The 19091-nt window shown below is 36.3% G+C and overlaps 1 protein-coding gene across 42 annotated transcripts in view; it reads right to left on the reverse strand.

The window, feature by feature from the left end:
• The window catches only part of LEKR1 (leucine, glutamate and lysine rich 1), a 242941-nt gene that overhangs the window by 86144 nt on the left and 137706 nt on the right, over nucleotides 1-19091 (reverse strand). For 9 of the 42 annotated variants that reach the window (XR_013528491.1, XR_013528490.1, XR_013528483.1 and 6 more), the window contains one exon: nucleotides 6286-6385. The exons of 32 other annotated variants lie outside the window; for them this stretch is intronic. Coding sequence is in view for 3 of the 10 variants with exons in the window: in XM_078353974.1 (XP_078210100.1) it covers nucleotides 6332-6385 (54 nt within the window). In the remaining 7 variants the exon portion in view is untranslated. Of the gene's footprint in view, nucleotides 1-6284; nucleotides 6386-19091 lie in introns of those variants that run through there. One more of the 42 variants, XM_078353973.1, reaches the window with a different exon arrangement.

The following is a 19091-nucleotide window of genomic DNA, read 5'->3' on the forward strand; positions in this document are numbered from 1 at the left end:
TATAGCTGATATATGGCAAGTGGTATGTCAATGTCAGCTGCAATTTAGATTAGAGTAGGAAAACTACTGAATTCATAGGAATCATTTTTTTAAAAATGATGTTAGAATAGTACCAGTGATTAGCTAGTGGGAGAGAGATGTTAAAGATGCTTCCAAGAGGTAAGAGACGCTGGACACAAGGGTGGGAGTATGGCGAGAGATCATTAATTTCTCATTTAGACAATGTCACTATTACTCATACTGTCAGCCCATAAACGTGGATGGATCTGTCAATGTCTATGAGCAGTAGGTATGTTCTGTGCCTGGGTGAGTCCATGTGTAAAAGAGTGTGTGTATAGGAAGGAGTGTGCCCATGTAGGTGTCAGGGAAGGAACAGATTAAAGCTCCTTTCTATTCACTGCTTAGCTGAGGTTTCCCTGAGGATGAATCATGCTTAGTATAGAAGGCTTATACGACAGACAAGACAGAACATCTATCAGAGTTGTTCTTGATCAAGACGTGTTAATCATAAGACAGGTGCCTAATAAATATTGCTGAATGACTAAATATATTGAAAATTGATATCTGAATGAGCAGGAGGAAACTTAACATTGGGATGGGATGATGCAGACATATCAGGCCACAAGTATATAATGGAAGAAAGAATGCCAGGGGCAAACTATCTGAGAGAGGTGGATTTGGGAAATCAAGCAAAAGACAGAACCTATAGGATTTAAAAAATGAGGTCTAAAATGTATTTCCAAGGTCCTATGGTACAGTTAAAGAAAAGGCAAAGGAAGTGGTAGGGCTAAAATCTAGCCTTGGAAAAAGAAAATGACATTGGAGGTAAAGAACAAGGACAGAAAGCTGCAATGGCACAAGTGAAAAATAACTAGAGAATAAACCAGAGTTACAGCTATCTCAAAAAAGAGAAAGGCGTCTCAGAGGAATGATATCCATTATAAGAAGTAGATACCTATGATTCATTATAGAAAATTCCTCTATGATTCAAACATTAATAAAACAGAGATGATACATAAAACAGTGGTAATCTTTAGATGAAAACTCAATGCTTGGAGCAAATATAAAAGCAAGAAAACAAAGATAATCTTAGAACACTCCAGTGATCAAAGATCAAATGGCTTCCACAGGAGATCTCTTTATTAGACTCATATTTCAATGGTGATCGGATTCTAAAAAAGATTTCTTAGAGTTTTACTTTCTTAGAATCAATACTTTCTGGCTTGCAATTTGTCTAGAGATCTGGCTAAACTTTTTTTTTCATCTACTTTTGGGCATAAAAGCAGCCCACAGTGTTCCATTACCAAGCTGGTCTCTGTTGGATTTAATACAACTAAAAATCATCACAAACTTCCTTAGTTTTCTGTTTGTAAAATCAGTACCTTCCCCCTTTTATTTGAGGTCAAGGTCACATTATTCCAACTAAAGCCTAAGGGTTCAAAAGGAATTATAAAGGCTGGTCAAGTCACCACAGTGAGCACTCTCTTAAATTCGGATCTTGCAGGCAAGGTCCTAGTGGATCTGTGTTCCTAGACTTCTCTATATGCCATACAAAGAGATGTCTCCTGAATTAATTATAGGCACTCCCTTCTTCAGTAACCTGTTCTAAGAGCAGGCAGTCTACTGTTACAGCTAACCAAGGCTGACTAGAAAATAAGTAAGTGGAGGTGGGTAGACCTTTGGGCAAAGAGAATTAAAATATATGGTTTTCTTTTAAAATTAAAGTAGTATTCAAAGGAATCTGAATGCTTTTGTACTAAATATAATCATTTGGTTTGCTATCACACTAGGAAAATCACTTTAAAACACATTTGAATATGTAGCTCTTTAGATGCTCCTACATTTTGTCTTGCCTATTCGAATCCATTAAGATAGGTAAGAAAAGCTACCATATTCCACTTTACAGATGAAGTAACTGAGTCAAGGAAATTAATAACTTATTCAAAGGGCCTATAAAAGGCTTAAACAGGACCAGACAGCAGAAGTGTTTGGATCCCAGTTCAGTATTTTTTCCAACTAAACCACATCACTCATTTTGTAACTTGACTCAAACTACTAAATAAGCTACTAATTAAGGAATGCAGTACTCACACATGCTACAACATGGATAAAACTCATAAACATTATGCTAAGTGAAAGATGCCACACACAAAAGGCCACATATTTTATGGTTCTATTTGTATAAAATGTCCAGAATAGGTAAATCTAGAGACAGAAAGTAGGTTAAGGATTGTTGAAAAGGGGTAGGAATGTAAGGGGAATGGCTGTTAATGGCCACAAGGTTTCTTTTTGGTGTGAAAGAAATCCCTAAAATTTGGCTGTGGTGATGGTCACACAACTCTGCAAATATCCTAAAAACCACTGAATTGTACACTTAAAGTTGGTTAATTTTATAATTAGTGAATTTTATCTCTATAAGCTGTTTTAAAAAATTCAATTAGCATGTTAAAATGTTATATGCAAAATAATTTTATTAAATTATTTGTGTTGGCCAGGCGCAGTGGCTCACGCCTGTAATCCCAGCACTTTGGAAGGCTGAGGCGGGTGGATCACGAGGTCAAGAGATAGAGACCATCCTGGTCAACATGGTGAAACCCCGTCTCTACTAAAAATACAAAAAATTAGCTGGGCATGGTGGCGCATGCCTGTAATCCCAGCTACTCAGGAGGCTGAGGCAGGAGAATTGCCTGTTCCCAGGAGGCGGGGGTTGCGGTGAGCCGAGATTGCGCCATTGCACTCCAGCCTGGGTAACAAGAGTGAAACTCTGTGTCAAAAATTTAAAAAAAAATTATTTGTGTTATTTACTATACCGAGCAGCTTACTAACATAAAAAAGTCAAAAGTCTTTTCACTTGGGATAAACTTGAAAGCTGGTAAAATAAATTTAAGGAAGGATATTAAAAATAAGCTAAATGCTAAAGTGACTTATTTGAACTCTGTCTTCCAATATTTGTGACTGCTGACAAAAAGTAAAGGACATTTTATTCTAGCAGGTGGAATGAAAATCATTTAGGTGGACAGACTGTGGGTCACAATGACCTCTGAGAGGATAATATCAATTGAGATAAATTGTGCATTTTGGAAGTTATTAGTGTGAGCTAAACATAAAATTACAAAACTTAAGTAAATAAATCTTTAAAAAAGAACCAAAAATGATCTTCAGATTTTTATTTTATATGTTGACTTTTCTATGAAAAAATTGAATTTTGGCATTAAGACTTAGGCTGCTGTTGATAGCCCATTATTTACTCTTAGACCACTATTAAATATGCACCAGAATTAACACATGTATTTAAAATTTTGAGCATCTCTGTTTCAAAAGAGTAATAAAGGGAAAATGTGGAAAAAACAAAGTTTAAAGTCTCTATGTAAAAAAGTTATGATCATAAAAACCATACTGGGCAGCACATGGTGGCTCATGTCTGTAATCCCAGCACTTTGGGAGGCCAAGGTGGGCAGATCACCTGAGGTCAGGAGTTTGAGACCAGCCTGGCCAACACAGTGAAACCCCATCTCTACTAAAAATATAAAAATTGGCTGGGTGTGGTGGTGCATGTCTGTAATCCCAGCTACTCAGGAGGCTGAGGCATGAGAATCGCCTGAATCTGGGAGGCAGAGTTTGCAGTGCGCTGAAATAGTGCCATTGCATTCCAGCCTGGGCGACAGAGTGAGACGCCATCTTAAAAAAACAAAACAAACAAACAAATAAAAACCATATACGTGAATCAAAGTTGAAACTTTTCAATGGTGATTTAAAAGGAAAAAAGTAACAAAATATGAAAATATGAGCATTCATTTAATTTTGGAAACAAGAATGAAAATGGCATCAGAGTTAGAATCAGAATCACAGCATATCAGAACCCAAAGGGTCTTCGAAAGTCTTCGTCCTATACATTCATTGCCTAGGTGTGGACACATATTCATTAAGGATAACAGGCACGTCACAGTCACCTGGCTAATGTGGGAGGGCCATCATCTTTTGACTCTTGGCTTAGCATGCTTTCAATTAATACCACATTGGTAGGGAACATGGGTTGGGGGGTTGAAAGGCACAACAGAGAGATAGTTAAATAGTTTGAAATGCAGAAAGATAAAGTTTATTCTGCAAGTGAATTCCAAAAGTAAGAAATACGGGAATATAAAATATTACAACAGCTTTTAAAATGCATTATAAAGAAACACAATAGTGATATAATATTCAGCACAGTTTTAAAAATTCAGGTATAAAATATATATTTCATGTTAGTTACAAAAAAGGATAATATATTAACTCATTTATTAGGAGAGAGAACCTAAGAAAGAATAAGGAACAACTAAGAGCATGGATAATAACAGACCACAGTATAAAAGTTCAAGTGAAATGAATGAAGGGATTGCAATAATCAAGGGAAATGGATAGTACAGTTTGAATTCACTAAAGAAAAAAAAGCAGGGTGGTGGGATAGAAGGTGGGGCAGAGAATTAGGCAAGGAAAACAGAAAGGAAGATGTTTAACTAGTACTATAAAGGAAGTCTTATTGTGATACTTAACACTTAAAGCTAGTTCTACAACTGTGGAGAAGCTGTAAGCTTAAAGCTAGTTCTACAACTGTGGAGAAGCTGAAAACAGAAAGGAAGATGTTTAACTAGTACTATAAAGGAAGTCTTATTGTGATACTTAACACTTAAAGCTAGTTCTACAACTGTGGAGAAGCTGGTAAAATGGCTTATAGGAAGGAGTATGTAAACAATGCAAATGCTTAGAATTGAACTCATGATTATTAATTAAAATAAGCGATTTATAAAGTTCATAACAAAAAGTAAATTTCAGTGATTTTCATTATATTCTTTAAACAAATAATTATGCTCTTAAAAACAGGACAAAAGAAAAAAGAGATAAGTGGTGTATCACTCTGCCCTTACTTGATTTACCCAAAGAAAATCTAAAATACTATGTCCATTATGTTAACCTGATGATTTATCTGTGGAGAAGATACCCATTGTAATGTATCGGCTTTTCCTTTTCTCAAAAGGTTAACATGATATCTGGAAGTCACTAATAAGCTGGAAAAGATATGAATGATATTTATCAAGATAACAAAATCTTACGGACATAAATCAGCTAATAACAAAAGTTAGGCATGCATTTTAAAGAAAGCAAATTAAGAAAATGGCTAAAGTTCATTAAAATTATTAAAGTAAATATCATAATGGTAGGGAAAGTAAAGCCACACAAAATGATTTGAATGGGAACATAATTGGAACTAGAGAACTTAAAGAGGACAAAAAAGAAAAAAAATACCTTGTCGAAAATCACTAAAGAGTACCCATACATAAAACTAGTGTAAAGCTAGGAAGTAAGAAGTCTCGTGAAGACCCATGAAGAGTTGGAGGATACCTGCCTACTAGAAGTCAAAGTGAAGAGAAGTCCCATTGGCTGGCAAGAGGAAGATGTCCAATAAATACTTGCTGAAAAAATGAAATCAGTTCCAGGACATGGTCAGCCCAGGGTCAATAGATGGGAACATCTATTGTGGTTAGAAGCTAGTGAATAGGTTAATAGACAGTAGGCAGAGATAAACTCAGATTATAACAAGTAGGATACAGGTAGTAGGAAGGGAGCAAAGGGGCAGGCTTGCAGCACTGGAGGTGGGAAAAATCAGGACATGGTGGCTCATGCCTATAATCCCAGCACTTTGGGAGGCCAAGGTGGGCAGTTCACCTGAGGTCAGGAGTTTGAGACCAGCCTGGCCAACCTTCCCCACAGAGAAGAAGAAAGTTACAATAAGTTTGCAATACAACATTGCAAAATCTGAGATGGAAACTTTGCTGCCTTTCCTGCACTTGTAGTTCTATAGTCTTTCTAAACCACTGTAAATACCTTTGCCAAATTAATTGGGAAGAAAAATATGTTGGTACAATCAGTTCACCAGAAAGGTATTTGTGGATAAAGCAAGAAGTACACTTGTGAACATGTTTCTAAATGTTTTGACAATTTCCATATGGAGACTGTGATATGGGAATGAGTAAGATTGTTGGTTGTTAAACAAAACAAAATAAAAAAAAAAACAACCTGGTACCCTTCACAGATAGGTACGTAGTGAAGTGGTATGTGTTATTGCTAGTTGAGAGTAGGGCTAATAATCCTGTCCACTTTTGACCTATTAATTTTAAATGGTTTCAACCAAGAGAAATGTAACAGTCTTTCAAAATGTCTTCTCTGTTATCACAGCTTTGGTGTTATCTATGGTGTGAATCTATTCAACACCAGCAGCAAAATGAAACCCTAATTTAGTCTTGAAATTACATGGGGTCAGGCATGGTGGTTCATGTTTGAGGCCAGGAGTTTGAGGTTACAGTGAGCTATGATCATGCATTCCAGCCTGGGCGACAGAACAAGATCTTGTCTGTAAAAGAAGAGAGAGAAAAAGAGAAGGAAAAATAAATAAACAAATAGCTCTTTGCTCTGCAATTACAGTGTCTTTTAGAAGATTCTGTATTCTATCTACAACTGCATAACCTAAACATGAAGACTGAAAACATCTGAAAAGTACAGAGAACACCGATCTACACTATACATTTGCTTTGGATATAGACTGAACTTAAAGCCTTAATGAGTATAAAAACTGTGGCTAATTATAGTACTGTATTGTTTTGAGGAGTTTTTTTTCTTCACTGTAGGAGGTAGAATGTGAGCTAAATCTTGAAAGATGTGTTGGGTGATTTTTTTCCTTTTTGAAAAAGTTTCTTTATTGTTAAAACACCATCAGAAAAAAAATTAAAAGAAAAAAACCACTCCTTTCCATCACCCAAAATTTATTTTCATATTTCTATGTTCTCTTCTGGTTTCTGTTCACAAATATATTCATTCTGATGTAACTGTAATTATATTACCCATATAATTTTGTGGATTATATGAGAATTTCGTGGATTCTCTTTACGCTGTAACATAATCATAAGCATGTTGATGCTCCGAGGTCATACTGTCATTTCAAAAGTCTGCATAATGTCCTCAATGTTGCCATGTGATAATGTATTACTCATATCATTAATGTTGGGCATAAATTAGTTCTAATTGTTCACCGTTATAAATATGATCTTTCCACAAAAATAAATTTCTTCTTCTGATTGCTTCCTAAGTATAAATTATCAAAAAGGAGATTACTAGACAACAAACATTTCTATGGACTAAAAAAATACAGTAATAATTTATGTCACTAAATGAGGAACACTTTACCATTAAAGTCTCTGTACTAATTTAAAAGGTAGCATTTTATTTAGTTAGTTATTAGTAACTGAATATTTTGTGTTTATTATGTGTTTTTCCTATGTTAATGGTCTGTTTCTTTCAACTATTTGTTTGGGGTCTTGGAGTTTTCTTACACAGTTGAATAAATCCTTTAAATGGTGTATATTTTAACACTTTGTATATTATATATAATACCAATACTTTCTTAGTCAGTCTGCTGTTTTTAGGTTGTTTGGCAGATTTGAACTCAAACATTTTACCTTTTTATAGACAAAATCTGTCAGTCTTACTCTTTGTAATTTTTAAAGTGCTGCTTTATCCCTCCTTAATTAGGATACATTCTATATCTTTTTATTGCCTTAATTTGAGGTTTATTTAGGTTTGGTTACTTTATTTCCTTTGGTTATCTCTATAGCACTTATTATATAATTTTGCTTTTCCCTATTGTTAATGATACTTACATTAAAATCTGATTCTACCTCTGGATTTGCTACTCTGTATAATATATATCTAAACATATATGTTGACATTTTCACAGAAGCAAACATCCCTATAAAAACATAGTTTAAATATGCTATGGTCAGGTGGCCAAACATGGCTTTTCATTTCCAGGCTTCACAGTATGGAAAGAAAGAAAGGAGAAACTTTACTGTGGAGAAACCAAACACTTACCTTAACCCGGTGATTAAAGTCAATACCAATAGTCAAAAATCATGTGGATTATATTTACTCATGACAAGATATGATAAAAATGGCAATTTGCCTTCTGTGTTTTTCTTCCCCCAAACCCATAATTCCAATTTAAACATGAAAAAAACATCAGATAAATCTGGTGGAGGGGCATCCTACAATATACCTGACCAGTACACCATCAAGCCATCAAAGACATCAAAAACAGAAAAGTTTGAGAAACTGTCACAGTCAAGAGGATGCTAAGAAGACATGACAACTAAATGTAATGTGTTTATCTTAAGTGGGATCCAGGAACAAAAAAAGAACTCTGAATAAACTAGGAATTTTAGTTAATAATAATTTCTTGGGGGAGAGCCAAGATGGCCCATTAGAAGCAGCTGCAGTTTGTGGCTCTCACAGAGAGGAATGAAAATGGTGAGTGAATTCAGCACTTTCAACTGAAATACCCAGGTTCTCACATAGGGACTAACTAGGCAGACAACTTGACCTGTAGAGAAGAAAGAAAAGCAGGATGGGATGATGGCTTACCTGAGAGCAGGAGTGGCACAGAACCAAAGAAACCCGCACCCCTAGCCAAGGGAAGTGATGAGTGATTGTATGAACCTGCTCAGGAAACCACACTTCTCCCATGGATCAAGAGATCCTCTCCTGAGCTCAAGTCACCAAGGCCCTGGGTCTGATACACAGTGCTATGTGGAGTCTCAACAGAACAGCTGCTCAGGAAGACACAAAGACCCAAGAGTTTTACATACTCCAGCCTGAGGAGTCTCGGCAAAGCGGGAGATCTCTCTGTACATTCCTCTAGGAAGGGGGCTAAACCTGGGGAGCCAAGTGGCTTCATTCTGTGGGCCTCACTTCCATGGCACCTCACACATTAAGACCCACTGGCTTTAAACTCCAGCCAGTCAGCAAAAAGAGCCTGAATAGCCAAGGCAATCCTAATCAAAATGAACAAAGCTGTAGGCATCATGCTACACAAGTTCAAGCTATATTACAAAGCTACAGTAACCAAAACTGCATGGTACCAGTACAAAAACAGACATATAGAACAATGGAACAGAAAAGAGAACTCAGAAATAAGACAGCACACCTACAAGTTCTGATCTTTCACAAACCTGACAAAAGCAAGTGATGGGTAAAGGATTCCCTGTTTAATAAATGGTGCTGAAAGAACTAGCTAGCCATGTGTGGAAAATTGAAATTGGACCCCTTCCTTATGCTGTATATAAAAATCAACTCAAGATGGATTAAAGGCTTACATGTAAAACTTAAAACTATAAAAACCCTAGAAAAAAATATAGGCAATATCATTCAGGAAGTAGGCACAGGCAAAGATTTCATAATGAAAATGTTAAAAGCAATAATGACAAATGCAACCTAATTAACGAGCTTCTACACAGCAAAAGAAACTATAAACAGAATGAACAGACAACATAAAAAAAATGGGCGAAATTTTTTGCAATTTATCCATTTGACAAAGGTGTAATATCCAGAGTCTACAAGGAACTTAATTTACAAGGAAAAAACAAACAACTCCATTAAAAAGTGGGCAAAGAACATGAATAGACAGAAAGCCATCATCCTCAGAAAACTTATGCAGGAACAGAAAACCAAATACCTAATGTTCTCACTTACAAGTGGGAGCTAAACGATGAGAACACATGGACACGTGGGGAAAACAACACATAACTAGGACCTGTCAACTGAGGGATGAAGGAAGAGAGAGCTTCAGAAGAATAGCTAATGAATGATGGTCTTAATACCTAGGTGATGGGATGAGATCTGTGAAGCAAACTGCCATGGCACACATTTACCTATGTAACAAATCTGTACATCCTGCACATGTAACCCAGAACTTAAAATAAAAATTGAGGGGAAAAAAAGATTTGTCAACATTCATTCAATAATTGTAACAAATGTACTAAACTAATTCACAATGTTAACCATAGGGGAAACTGCGTGTTGGGAGGAATGGTATATGAAAATGTTCTATATTATCTTTTCATTTTTTTCAGTAAATTTCAAATTGCTGTGAAAAACAAAGCTTTTTTTAAAAAAAGACTCCCCTTGTTCATCTCTTGTTCACCTAATTCTGATTGCCTCCGAATAGTAAATACTATTGTTAGTTTCTTGTATATATATCTCCAAAGATTTAAAAAATTTATACACAGTACAAGTAAATAAAAATACACATATATTTCACTTCATATTTTATATAAATTATATCACAGTTCATATGCAATGTCATATATCTTGCTTTACTTATATAGTTTGGAGATCTCTAAATATTAACACACAAAGAACTTTCTTTGTCTCTCTCTTTTTCTCTCTCTCTCTCTGGCTACATGGACTCTACTGTTTGAATACTGCACAATTTATTTAACCTGTCACCTATCATGATGTTTTAGGTTGCTTGCAATCTTTCGGTATTACTATGCTTCGAAGAACAACCGTGGAAATCTGTTATTTCACTTATAAGAAAGCATATCTGTATGTTAATTCCTGGAAAAGGAACTCCAGTGTCAAAGGAGGGGGGTTAATTTGTATTTCAGACAAATATTGACAAACTAATCACTTTAGTAATTGTATCAATTTACAGTCCACCTAGAAATATATAAGAGTGCCTCATCAACCCAATCTGCTATCATACTTTTGGGTTTCATTAATCTGATACATAAAAATTACTATCTTAATTGTTTCTTTTTTTATTGATCTTATAAATATTTAAAATATTTAGTTTTGACAGTGTTTATTTTGAAGGAAATAAGATCAAAGCTAAACTCCAAAACTTCAGTTTCCATGAGGAGCTATTATTGATACATTAAAGGATTTCATAAGTATTTACATTGTCAGCATTAACAGCTCCTGGTGTAATAAATTCCAAAAATGTATTTTTGTTGCTACTACTCTTAGACATTTTCAAGGTGCCTCCATTTAGCTAAAAATAGCTTCTAGTTCTAAAAAATCTCCAGGAATCTACAACTCCTGGGGCCATCCCATAAGCAGCTATTCCAGGTCAAGAAGAAAATCCAGGATATATGAGAAGAATTTTAATTTTCTCAAGAATGCAAGAGTGTGTCCTTAAATAGAGCTTGCCACATTAATTCCCTACTTCTTCTAGTTCATAAAATCAAAGCTCTATATACATTTTGACTATTTCAAACCACAATTATAATTCATTTGAATAAAACTTTCATGTACTCAAAGATTAAAAATTGATTTGTTTATTCCTTATACTACACCCACTAGTAAAAAATTTTTTGAAGCATTAGAATCTCAGAATTCTAAGCTATCCAGAAAAAATCAACCCCAAAGCTAGCACAGTGCAAGAAACAACCAAAATTAGAGCTGAACTGTAGGAAATCAAGACACACAAAACCATTCAAAAGATCAATGAATCCAGAAGTAGGTATTTTGAAAAAGTTCATAAGATAGATAGGCCACTGGCTAGACTAACAAAGAAGAGAGATGATCCAAATAAACACAATTAGAAATGAAATGTTACCACTAACCCCACAGAAATAAAAATAACCACCAGAAACTACTACAAACACTTCTGTGCACACAAACTAGAAAACCTAGAAGAGATGCATAAATTCCTGGACACATACACCCTCCCAATACCGAACCAGGAACAAATTGATTCCTTGAACAGACCAATAACAACATCCGAAATTGAATCAGTAACAAATAGTCTATCAACCAAAAAAACCACTGGAGATGATAGATTCACAGCTGAACTCTACCAGATGTACAAAGAAGAGCTGATACCATTCATAGTGAAACTATTCCAAGGAATTGAGGAGGAAGAACTCCTCCCCAACTCATTTTATGAGGTCAGCATCATCCTGATACCAAAACCTGGCAGAGATACACACACAAAAATATTCAGGTCAATATCCATCAAGAATATCAATGCAAAAATCCTTAACAAAATATTTGCAAACCAAATTCAGCAGCACATCAAGAAGCTAATATATTATGATCAAGTAGGCTTCATCCTTGTGATGCAAGGTTGGTTCAACATGTGTAAATCAATACATGTGGAATCACATAAATAGAACTAAAGAAAAAGAAAAGGCTTTTGATAAAATTCAACCTCCCTTCTTGTAGAAAACTCTCAATAAACTAAGTATTGAAAGAATAGACCTCAAAATAAGAGCCATCTATGCCAAACCCACAACCAACGTCATATTGAATGGGCAAAAGCTGAAAACACTCCCTTGAAAACCAGAACAAGACAAGGATGACCTCTCTCACCACTCCTACTTAGTATAGCATTGGAATTCCTAGCCAGAGCAGTCAGGCAAGAGAAAGAAAAAAAAGGCATCCAAATAGGATAAGAAAAAGTCAAACTATCTCTATTTGCAAATGACATGTTTCTATATCTAGAATACCCCTTAGTCTTGACCCAAAAGTTCCTTTAGCTGATAAACAACTTTAGCAAAGTTTCAGGATACAAAGTCAATGTACAATCACTAGCATTCCTATATACCAAAAACAGCCAAGCCAAAAGCCAAATCAGGAACACAATCACATTTACAATACACACACACACACACACACACACACACACACTTCCTAAATAAAACATCTAGGAATACAGCTAACTAGGGAGGTGAAAGATCTGTACAATGAGAATTACAAACTGCCCAAAGAAATCAGAGATGACAAAAAAAAAAAAAAAATAGAAAAACATCCCATGCTCATGGATAGGAAGAATTAGCATAATTAAAATGGCCATACTGCCCAAAGCAATTTTCAGATTCAACGTTATTCCTATCAAACTACCAATGACATTCTTCATAGAACAAGAAAAAATTATTTTAAAATTCAAATGGAATCAAAAAAAGAGTCAGAATAGCCAAGGAAATTCTGAGCAAAAAGAACAAAGCTGAAGGCATCACATTACTTACCCAACTTCAAACTATACTAAAAGGCTATAGTAACCAAAACAATCTTAGAAATGAAAAACGGGTAATAACTATAAATAAAGAATAAGAAACAATAAGAAAATAATGCTCTGAACAACCTCATGCCAACAACTTTGAAATCTTGGATAAAATGGACATATTATTACAAAAATATATTTTACTAAGATTGACTCAACAAAACCAAAAAGTTTTATAACTATTAAATAAATTGAAGCAGTATCTTACCACAAAGATATAGCCAGGTGGTTTTCTAAGCAAAGTCTACCAAACTTTCAAGAAACAGAGGATCTTAATTTTATAAAATGCTTTTGAAAGAACCAAAACTAAGGTATATTTCCCAACTCATTCTCAAGGCCACAGTGACCTGCAATCACAATCTGACAGATATTAAAAGAAAGAAATATAGGCCTATTTCTATTATAAAAATTTATGTAGCAATTTTTAACTAAATGTTAATAAATCGAAACAAATAGCTTTTCTTCAGGCCGAGTATATGATCAAGTCTTAATCTTATTAAATGTTCCTTTAAAATATGAAGCAAAATACAATGATCTACTTGAGAATTCCTGAAAAATCCATGCAAAAACTCTAGAAGGTGGGAACTGTTATTATACCCATTTTATAAATAAAGAAACTAAGGATAAGAGAAGTAACTTATCCAAAATAACACAGCTAGTAAATATTGAAGCCAAAAGAACAGCATGGTATTGATACGAAAACAGGCACATAGACCAATGGCCAAGAATAGAGAGCCCAGAAATAAAGCTGCTCACCTACAACCAACTGATCTTTGATAAAGCTGAAAAAAATAAGCAATGGGGAAAACGCTCCCTAGTCAATAAATGGTGCTGGGATAACTAGCTAGCCATATGCAGAAGATTGAAACTAGACCCCTTCCTTACACCATACACAGGAATCAACTCAACACGTATTAAAGACCTAAATGTAAAACCCAAAACTATAAACACCCTAGAAGACAACCTAGGCAATTACCATTCTGGACACAGGAATGGGCAAAGATTTCATGACAAAGACACCATAAGCAATTGCAACAAAAGCAAAAACTGGCAAATGGGAACTAATTAAACTTAAGAACTTTAATTGTTGATTAAATTTATTTGGTGATAACCAAAATAAACGATCAAGAGAGTAAACCTACAGAATGGGAGACAAAATTTGAAAACGATGCATCTGACAAAGGTTTAATATCAAGCTTCTATAAGGACCTTAAATTTACAAGAAAAAGCCCAAACAAGCCTATTAAAAAGTGGACAAAAGACATGAACAGACACTTCTCAAAAGAAGACGTACATGTGGCCAACAAGCATAGGAAGAAAAGCTCAGTATCACTGATCATTAGAGAAACGTAAATAAAAACACCAATGAGATATCACCTCACACCAGTCAGAACTGCTACTATTAAAAAGTCAAAAAATAACAGACGTGGGTGAGGTTGCTGAGAAAAGGAAACACTTAAGCCCTGTTGCTAGGAGTGTAAATTAGTTCAACACTGTGGAAAGCCATATGGCGATTTCTCAAAGAGCTAAAAGCAGAGCTACCATTCAACCCTGTAAGCCCATAATTGGGCAATACCCAGAGGAATATAAAGAATTTTACCACAAAGACACATGCATGCAAATGTTCATTGCAGCACTATTCACAATAGCAAAGACACGGAATTAATCTACGTGCCCATCAATTACAGATTAAACATTCACTGTCAGCATTATTATTTAACAGAGTGTCAGAGATTCAAATGAATTTAATAAAATATGAACAAGACAAAAAGTAAAACAACAGATATAAACACTGGAAAAAACTAGATGAACTCTTTTGGCAGAGTGTAGGTACAAGAGTCACTAATAAAAAATGTCTACCATAGAATTAATATTAAACTATTGTGAAGTGGATGATATAAAACAAAGACATAAAAATAAATAGCTTTTGTCTATCAACAAAAATTGAAATGGAAAAAACAGTCTAGTCATGGTAGAGGTAAAACTGATAGTAACAAATTTAACAAGAATGGCAAAGAAACATTTAAATAAAAACGATTACATCTTATTAAAAACATATTATAGCATTAAAAAATGAAACAACATATTTTTGAATGAAAAGACATATTAAAAAGACAATATTACTAAAATTTTCAACTCTCTAAAAATTATTCCATAAATATAATGCAATTTGAATTAGAGTCCTTGTTGGCATTAGAAGTGAATGCAATTATCTTAAAGTTTACACGGAAGAATAACTTCCTGTGAATATGTAAGAAAGGTGTAATGAGTAGAGAAAGAAAGCTTTTACTAGGTATTTCTTGGAGGCTGTGGATTAGAGGTAAATAAAATTATCTTAAAGTTAAAATGAAAAAATAACTGCCTGAAAATATGTATTTAAAAAGTAAGACCAGTGGAGAGAGAAAAAGCTTAGCACCTAAAAAATATGCTAATAAGACATTATATTCAAATCAATGTAATATTAATGGTGTATCAAACAAATTAGTGGAATAGAAGAGAGAATAAAGTAATAGTTTCTAGTACAGACAGTTCCTGACTTAAGGTTCAACATGATTTTTTGACTTTATGATGGGTTTGTCAGGATATAACCCCATCATAAGTTGAGAGGCTCCTTACCAATTGTGATGGCATTCTTGTTTCTACTGAATACGTGTTGTTTTAATACTGCAGTAAAGTCAAAAATGTTTAAGTCAAATCATGGTAAGGTGGGGATCGTCTGCTGTGTTGCCAGCATTAAATGCATTATTTCTAATATTTTCAAGTTAGGATGGGTTTATTAGAACATAACCCCACTGTAGGGAAAGGAGTATCTGTATATACAAAATTTTAACATTTAACAGATAGTAGTTCTATGTAGTGAGAAAAAAATAAATTATTTAATACATAATACTGATACAATTGGAAAAAAGTAAATATGAAACCCTGTATCTCACACTATATTAAAGATAAGTTCTAAGGGGTAGAGGGAGCAAGATAGCCAAAGAGAAGCCTTCAGCAATCATTCCCCCTGCAGGAACAATAAATTGCACACCTATCCACACACAAAAGGCACCTTCATAAGAACCAAAAATCAGATCAGCGATCATAATATTTGGTTTTAACATCCTATTGAGGAAAGAAGCACTTAAGAGGGTAGGAAAGGCAGTCTTGAGTTTCCAATGCTACCCCTCCCTGTATCCCTTGGCAGCAGACCTGTGGCACAGAGAGGGAATCAGTGTCTTTTGGGGAGGGAGACTGCAGTGATTGTGGGACTTTTAATTGTAACTCAGTGCTGCTCTGTCACAGCAGAAAGCAACCAGGGACAGAATTCAGACAGTGTTCACAGATGGAGTATTTAGACCAGCCCTAGCCAGAGGCAAACTGTCCATCCCAGTGACAGGTACCTGAGTTCCAGCAGGCTCCACCACTACTGGCTAAAGTGCTCTGAGGTTCTAAGTAAACTCAAAAGGCAGTCTGGGCTGCAAAACTGCAATTTCTGGGCAAGTCCTGGTGCAGTGCTGGACTTGCAGCCAGTGGACTTGGGGTACATGTAACCTAGTGAGACAACAGCTGGGGCATCCAAGGAAGTGCTTGCATCACCCCCACCCCAACCCCAGGCAATGTACCTCACAGCTCTGGAAGAGACTCCTTTACTCTCCTAGAGCAGAGGGAAGGGGAAGAGGGGAGGGGAGGGGAGAGGAGGGAGAGGAGAGGAAAGGAGAGAAGAGGAGAGAGTAGACTAAAAAGGATTTTGTCTTGCAATTTTGACCCCAGCTCAGCCACAGTGGAATAGGGCACCGGCAGATTCCCAAGATTCCCTTTTCAGGCTCCAGCTCCTGGACAACATTTCTAAAGACACTCTGGGCCAGAAGGGAACATGGTACCTTGAAGGGAAGGAGCCATTCTTGGCAGAATTCCTCACCTGCTAACTAAGAACTGAATAGTCAGCAGTGGTAGCAATACAGTGGTAACCATACAGTACTTGACATAGGCCTTGGGTGAGACTCAGAGCTATGCTGGAGTGTTGGTGACTGAGAAGAACATCAGCAGTAGCCAGGCAGTGGTCACTGCAGGCCTTGAGCAAGACCCAAGTGCAGTGCTCTTGTGGCTTTGGGTCAGACCCAGCAGTTCCATTGGTGGTGGCCACAGAGGTGCTTAGATCACCCCCTCCCCCAGTTCCAGGAAGCTTAGCACAGCTAGAAACACTGTTTGGAGGAAGGTAAGGAAAGAGAATGAGTCTCTGTCAGGCAATCTCAGCAATTATTCTGCATCTTACCCAAGTCCACCAAGGTGGTATATCTACAAGTCTGCAAGTGTCACAATTCTTGCTTGAGGAAAAGAGAGGGAAGAGAAAGGGAACCTTATTTTTTAGCTTGCACACCAGCTCGGCCATAGTAGGGTAGAGCACCAAGCAAACTTCTGAGGTCCCTGATTCCAGGCCTTGCTTCTGAACAGCATTTCTGGACCCTCCCTGTGCCAAAGGAGAGCCCATGGCCCTGAAGGAGGAAACTGAGGACTGGCAGTATTCAACAAGGGCTGAATGAAGAGCCCTTGGGCCTTGAGTGAACAGTGGTGGTAGTCAGGCAGTACTCGCTGTGGCCGGGGCAGTGGTGACCATGGGGAGACACTCCTCTTCTTAAGGAAAGGAGAGGGAAGATTTGGAAGGACTTTATCTTGTGGCTTGGATGTCAGCTTACCTGTAGTAGGATAGAATACCAGGTAGATTCATAAGATTCCTGACTCCAGGCCCTGGCTCCTATACAGCATCCCCAGACCTGCCCAGGGATAGGGGGAACTAACTGCCCTAAAGGGAAGAGCATAAACCTGGCTGAATTTGCAATCTGCTAATTATAGAGCCCTAGGGCCTTCAGTGAACATCAGCTGTAGCCAGGCAGTGGTCACTGCAGGCCTTGAGCAAGACCCAAGTGCAGTGCTATGGTGGCTTTGGGTCTGACCCAGCACAGTTCCAGTGGTGGTGGCCACAGAAGAACTGATATTACTCCCTACCCAAGTTCCAGGAAGCTTAGCACAGACAGAAACATTGTTTGGAGTAAGGTAAAGAAGGAGAACAAGAGTCTCTGTCAGGCACTCCCAGGAATTATTCTGGATTTTACCCAACTCCACCAAGGTGGTATATCTACAAGTCTGCAAGAGCCACAAAATAACTGGGCATGTGGTGCCCTCTAAAGCAGGTATGGCTTCAATGACCAAAGACTTAGATTATAATACCCAAGTCTCTTCAAATACCTAGAAAATCTTCCTAAGAAATACGGATACAAACAAGCCCACACTGTGAAGACTACAATAAATACCTAACTCCTATGCCCAGACAGCAAAAAAAAAAAAACGTCAAGATCATCCAGGAAAACATAACCTCACCAAATGAACTAAATGAAGCATCAGAGGTCAATCCTGGAAAAACAGAGATACGTGACCTTTCAGACAGATAATTCAAAAAAGCTGTTTTGAGGCAGCTCAATAAAATCCAAGATAACAGAGGAAGAGTTCAGTATTCTATCTGATAAAATTTAACAAAGAGACTGAAATAACTAAAGGGACTCAAGTAGAAATTCTTGAGTTAAAAAATTGCAATTGACATACTAAAGAATTCATCAGAGTCTACTAACAGCAGAACTGATCAAACAGAAGAAAGAATTAATAAGTGTGAAGACAGGCTATTTGAAAATACATGGTCACAGAATACCAAAGAAAAAAGTAATAAAAAACAATGAAGCATACCTATAATATCTAGAAAAAAAGCCTCAAAAGGACAAATCTAAGACTTATTGGTCTTAAAAAGGAAGTAGAAAGAGAGATAAGGTAGAAAGTTTATCCAAAGGGATAACCACCTAGGACATCCCAAACCTAAAGAAAGTTTTTAATATCTGAGCACAAGAAGGTTACAGAACACCAAGCAGATTTAATCCAAAGAAGACTACCTCAAGGAATTTAATAATCAACCTCACAAAGGCCAAGAATAAAGAGAGGATTGGAAAAGCAGCAAGAGAAAAGAAATAAAATACAAAACAAAGGAGTTCCAGTATAACTGGCAGCAACTTCTCAGTGGAAATCTTACAGTTCAGAAAAGAGTGGAATGACATATTTAGAGTTCTGAAGGAAGAAAAATATCTTAGAATAGTATATCCAGCAAAAATGTTCTCCAAACATAAAGAAAAAATTAAGACTTTCACAAACAAAAGCTGAAGGACTTCATCAAGACCAGACCTGTCCTACAAGAAAT

The sequence above is a fragment of the Callithrix jacchus genome, chromosome 17 (genome assembly GCF_049354715.1).
Source record: "Callithrix jacchus isolate 240 chromosome 17, calJac240_pri, whole genome shotgun sequence".
Taxonomy (NCBI): domain Eukaryota; kingdom Metazoa; phylum Chordata; class Mammalia; order Primates; family Cebidae; genus Callithrix; species Callithrix jacchus.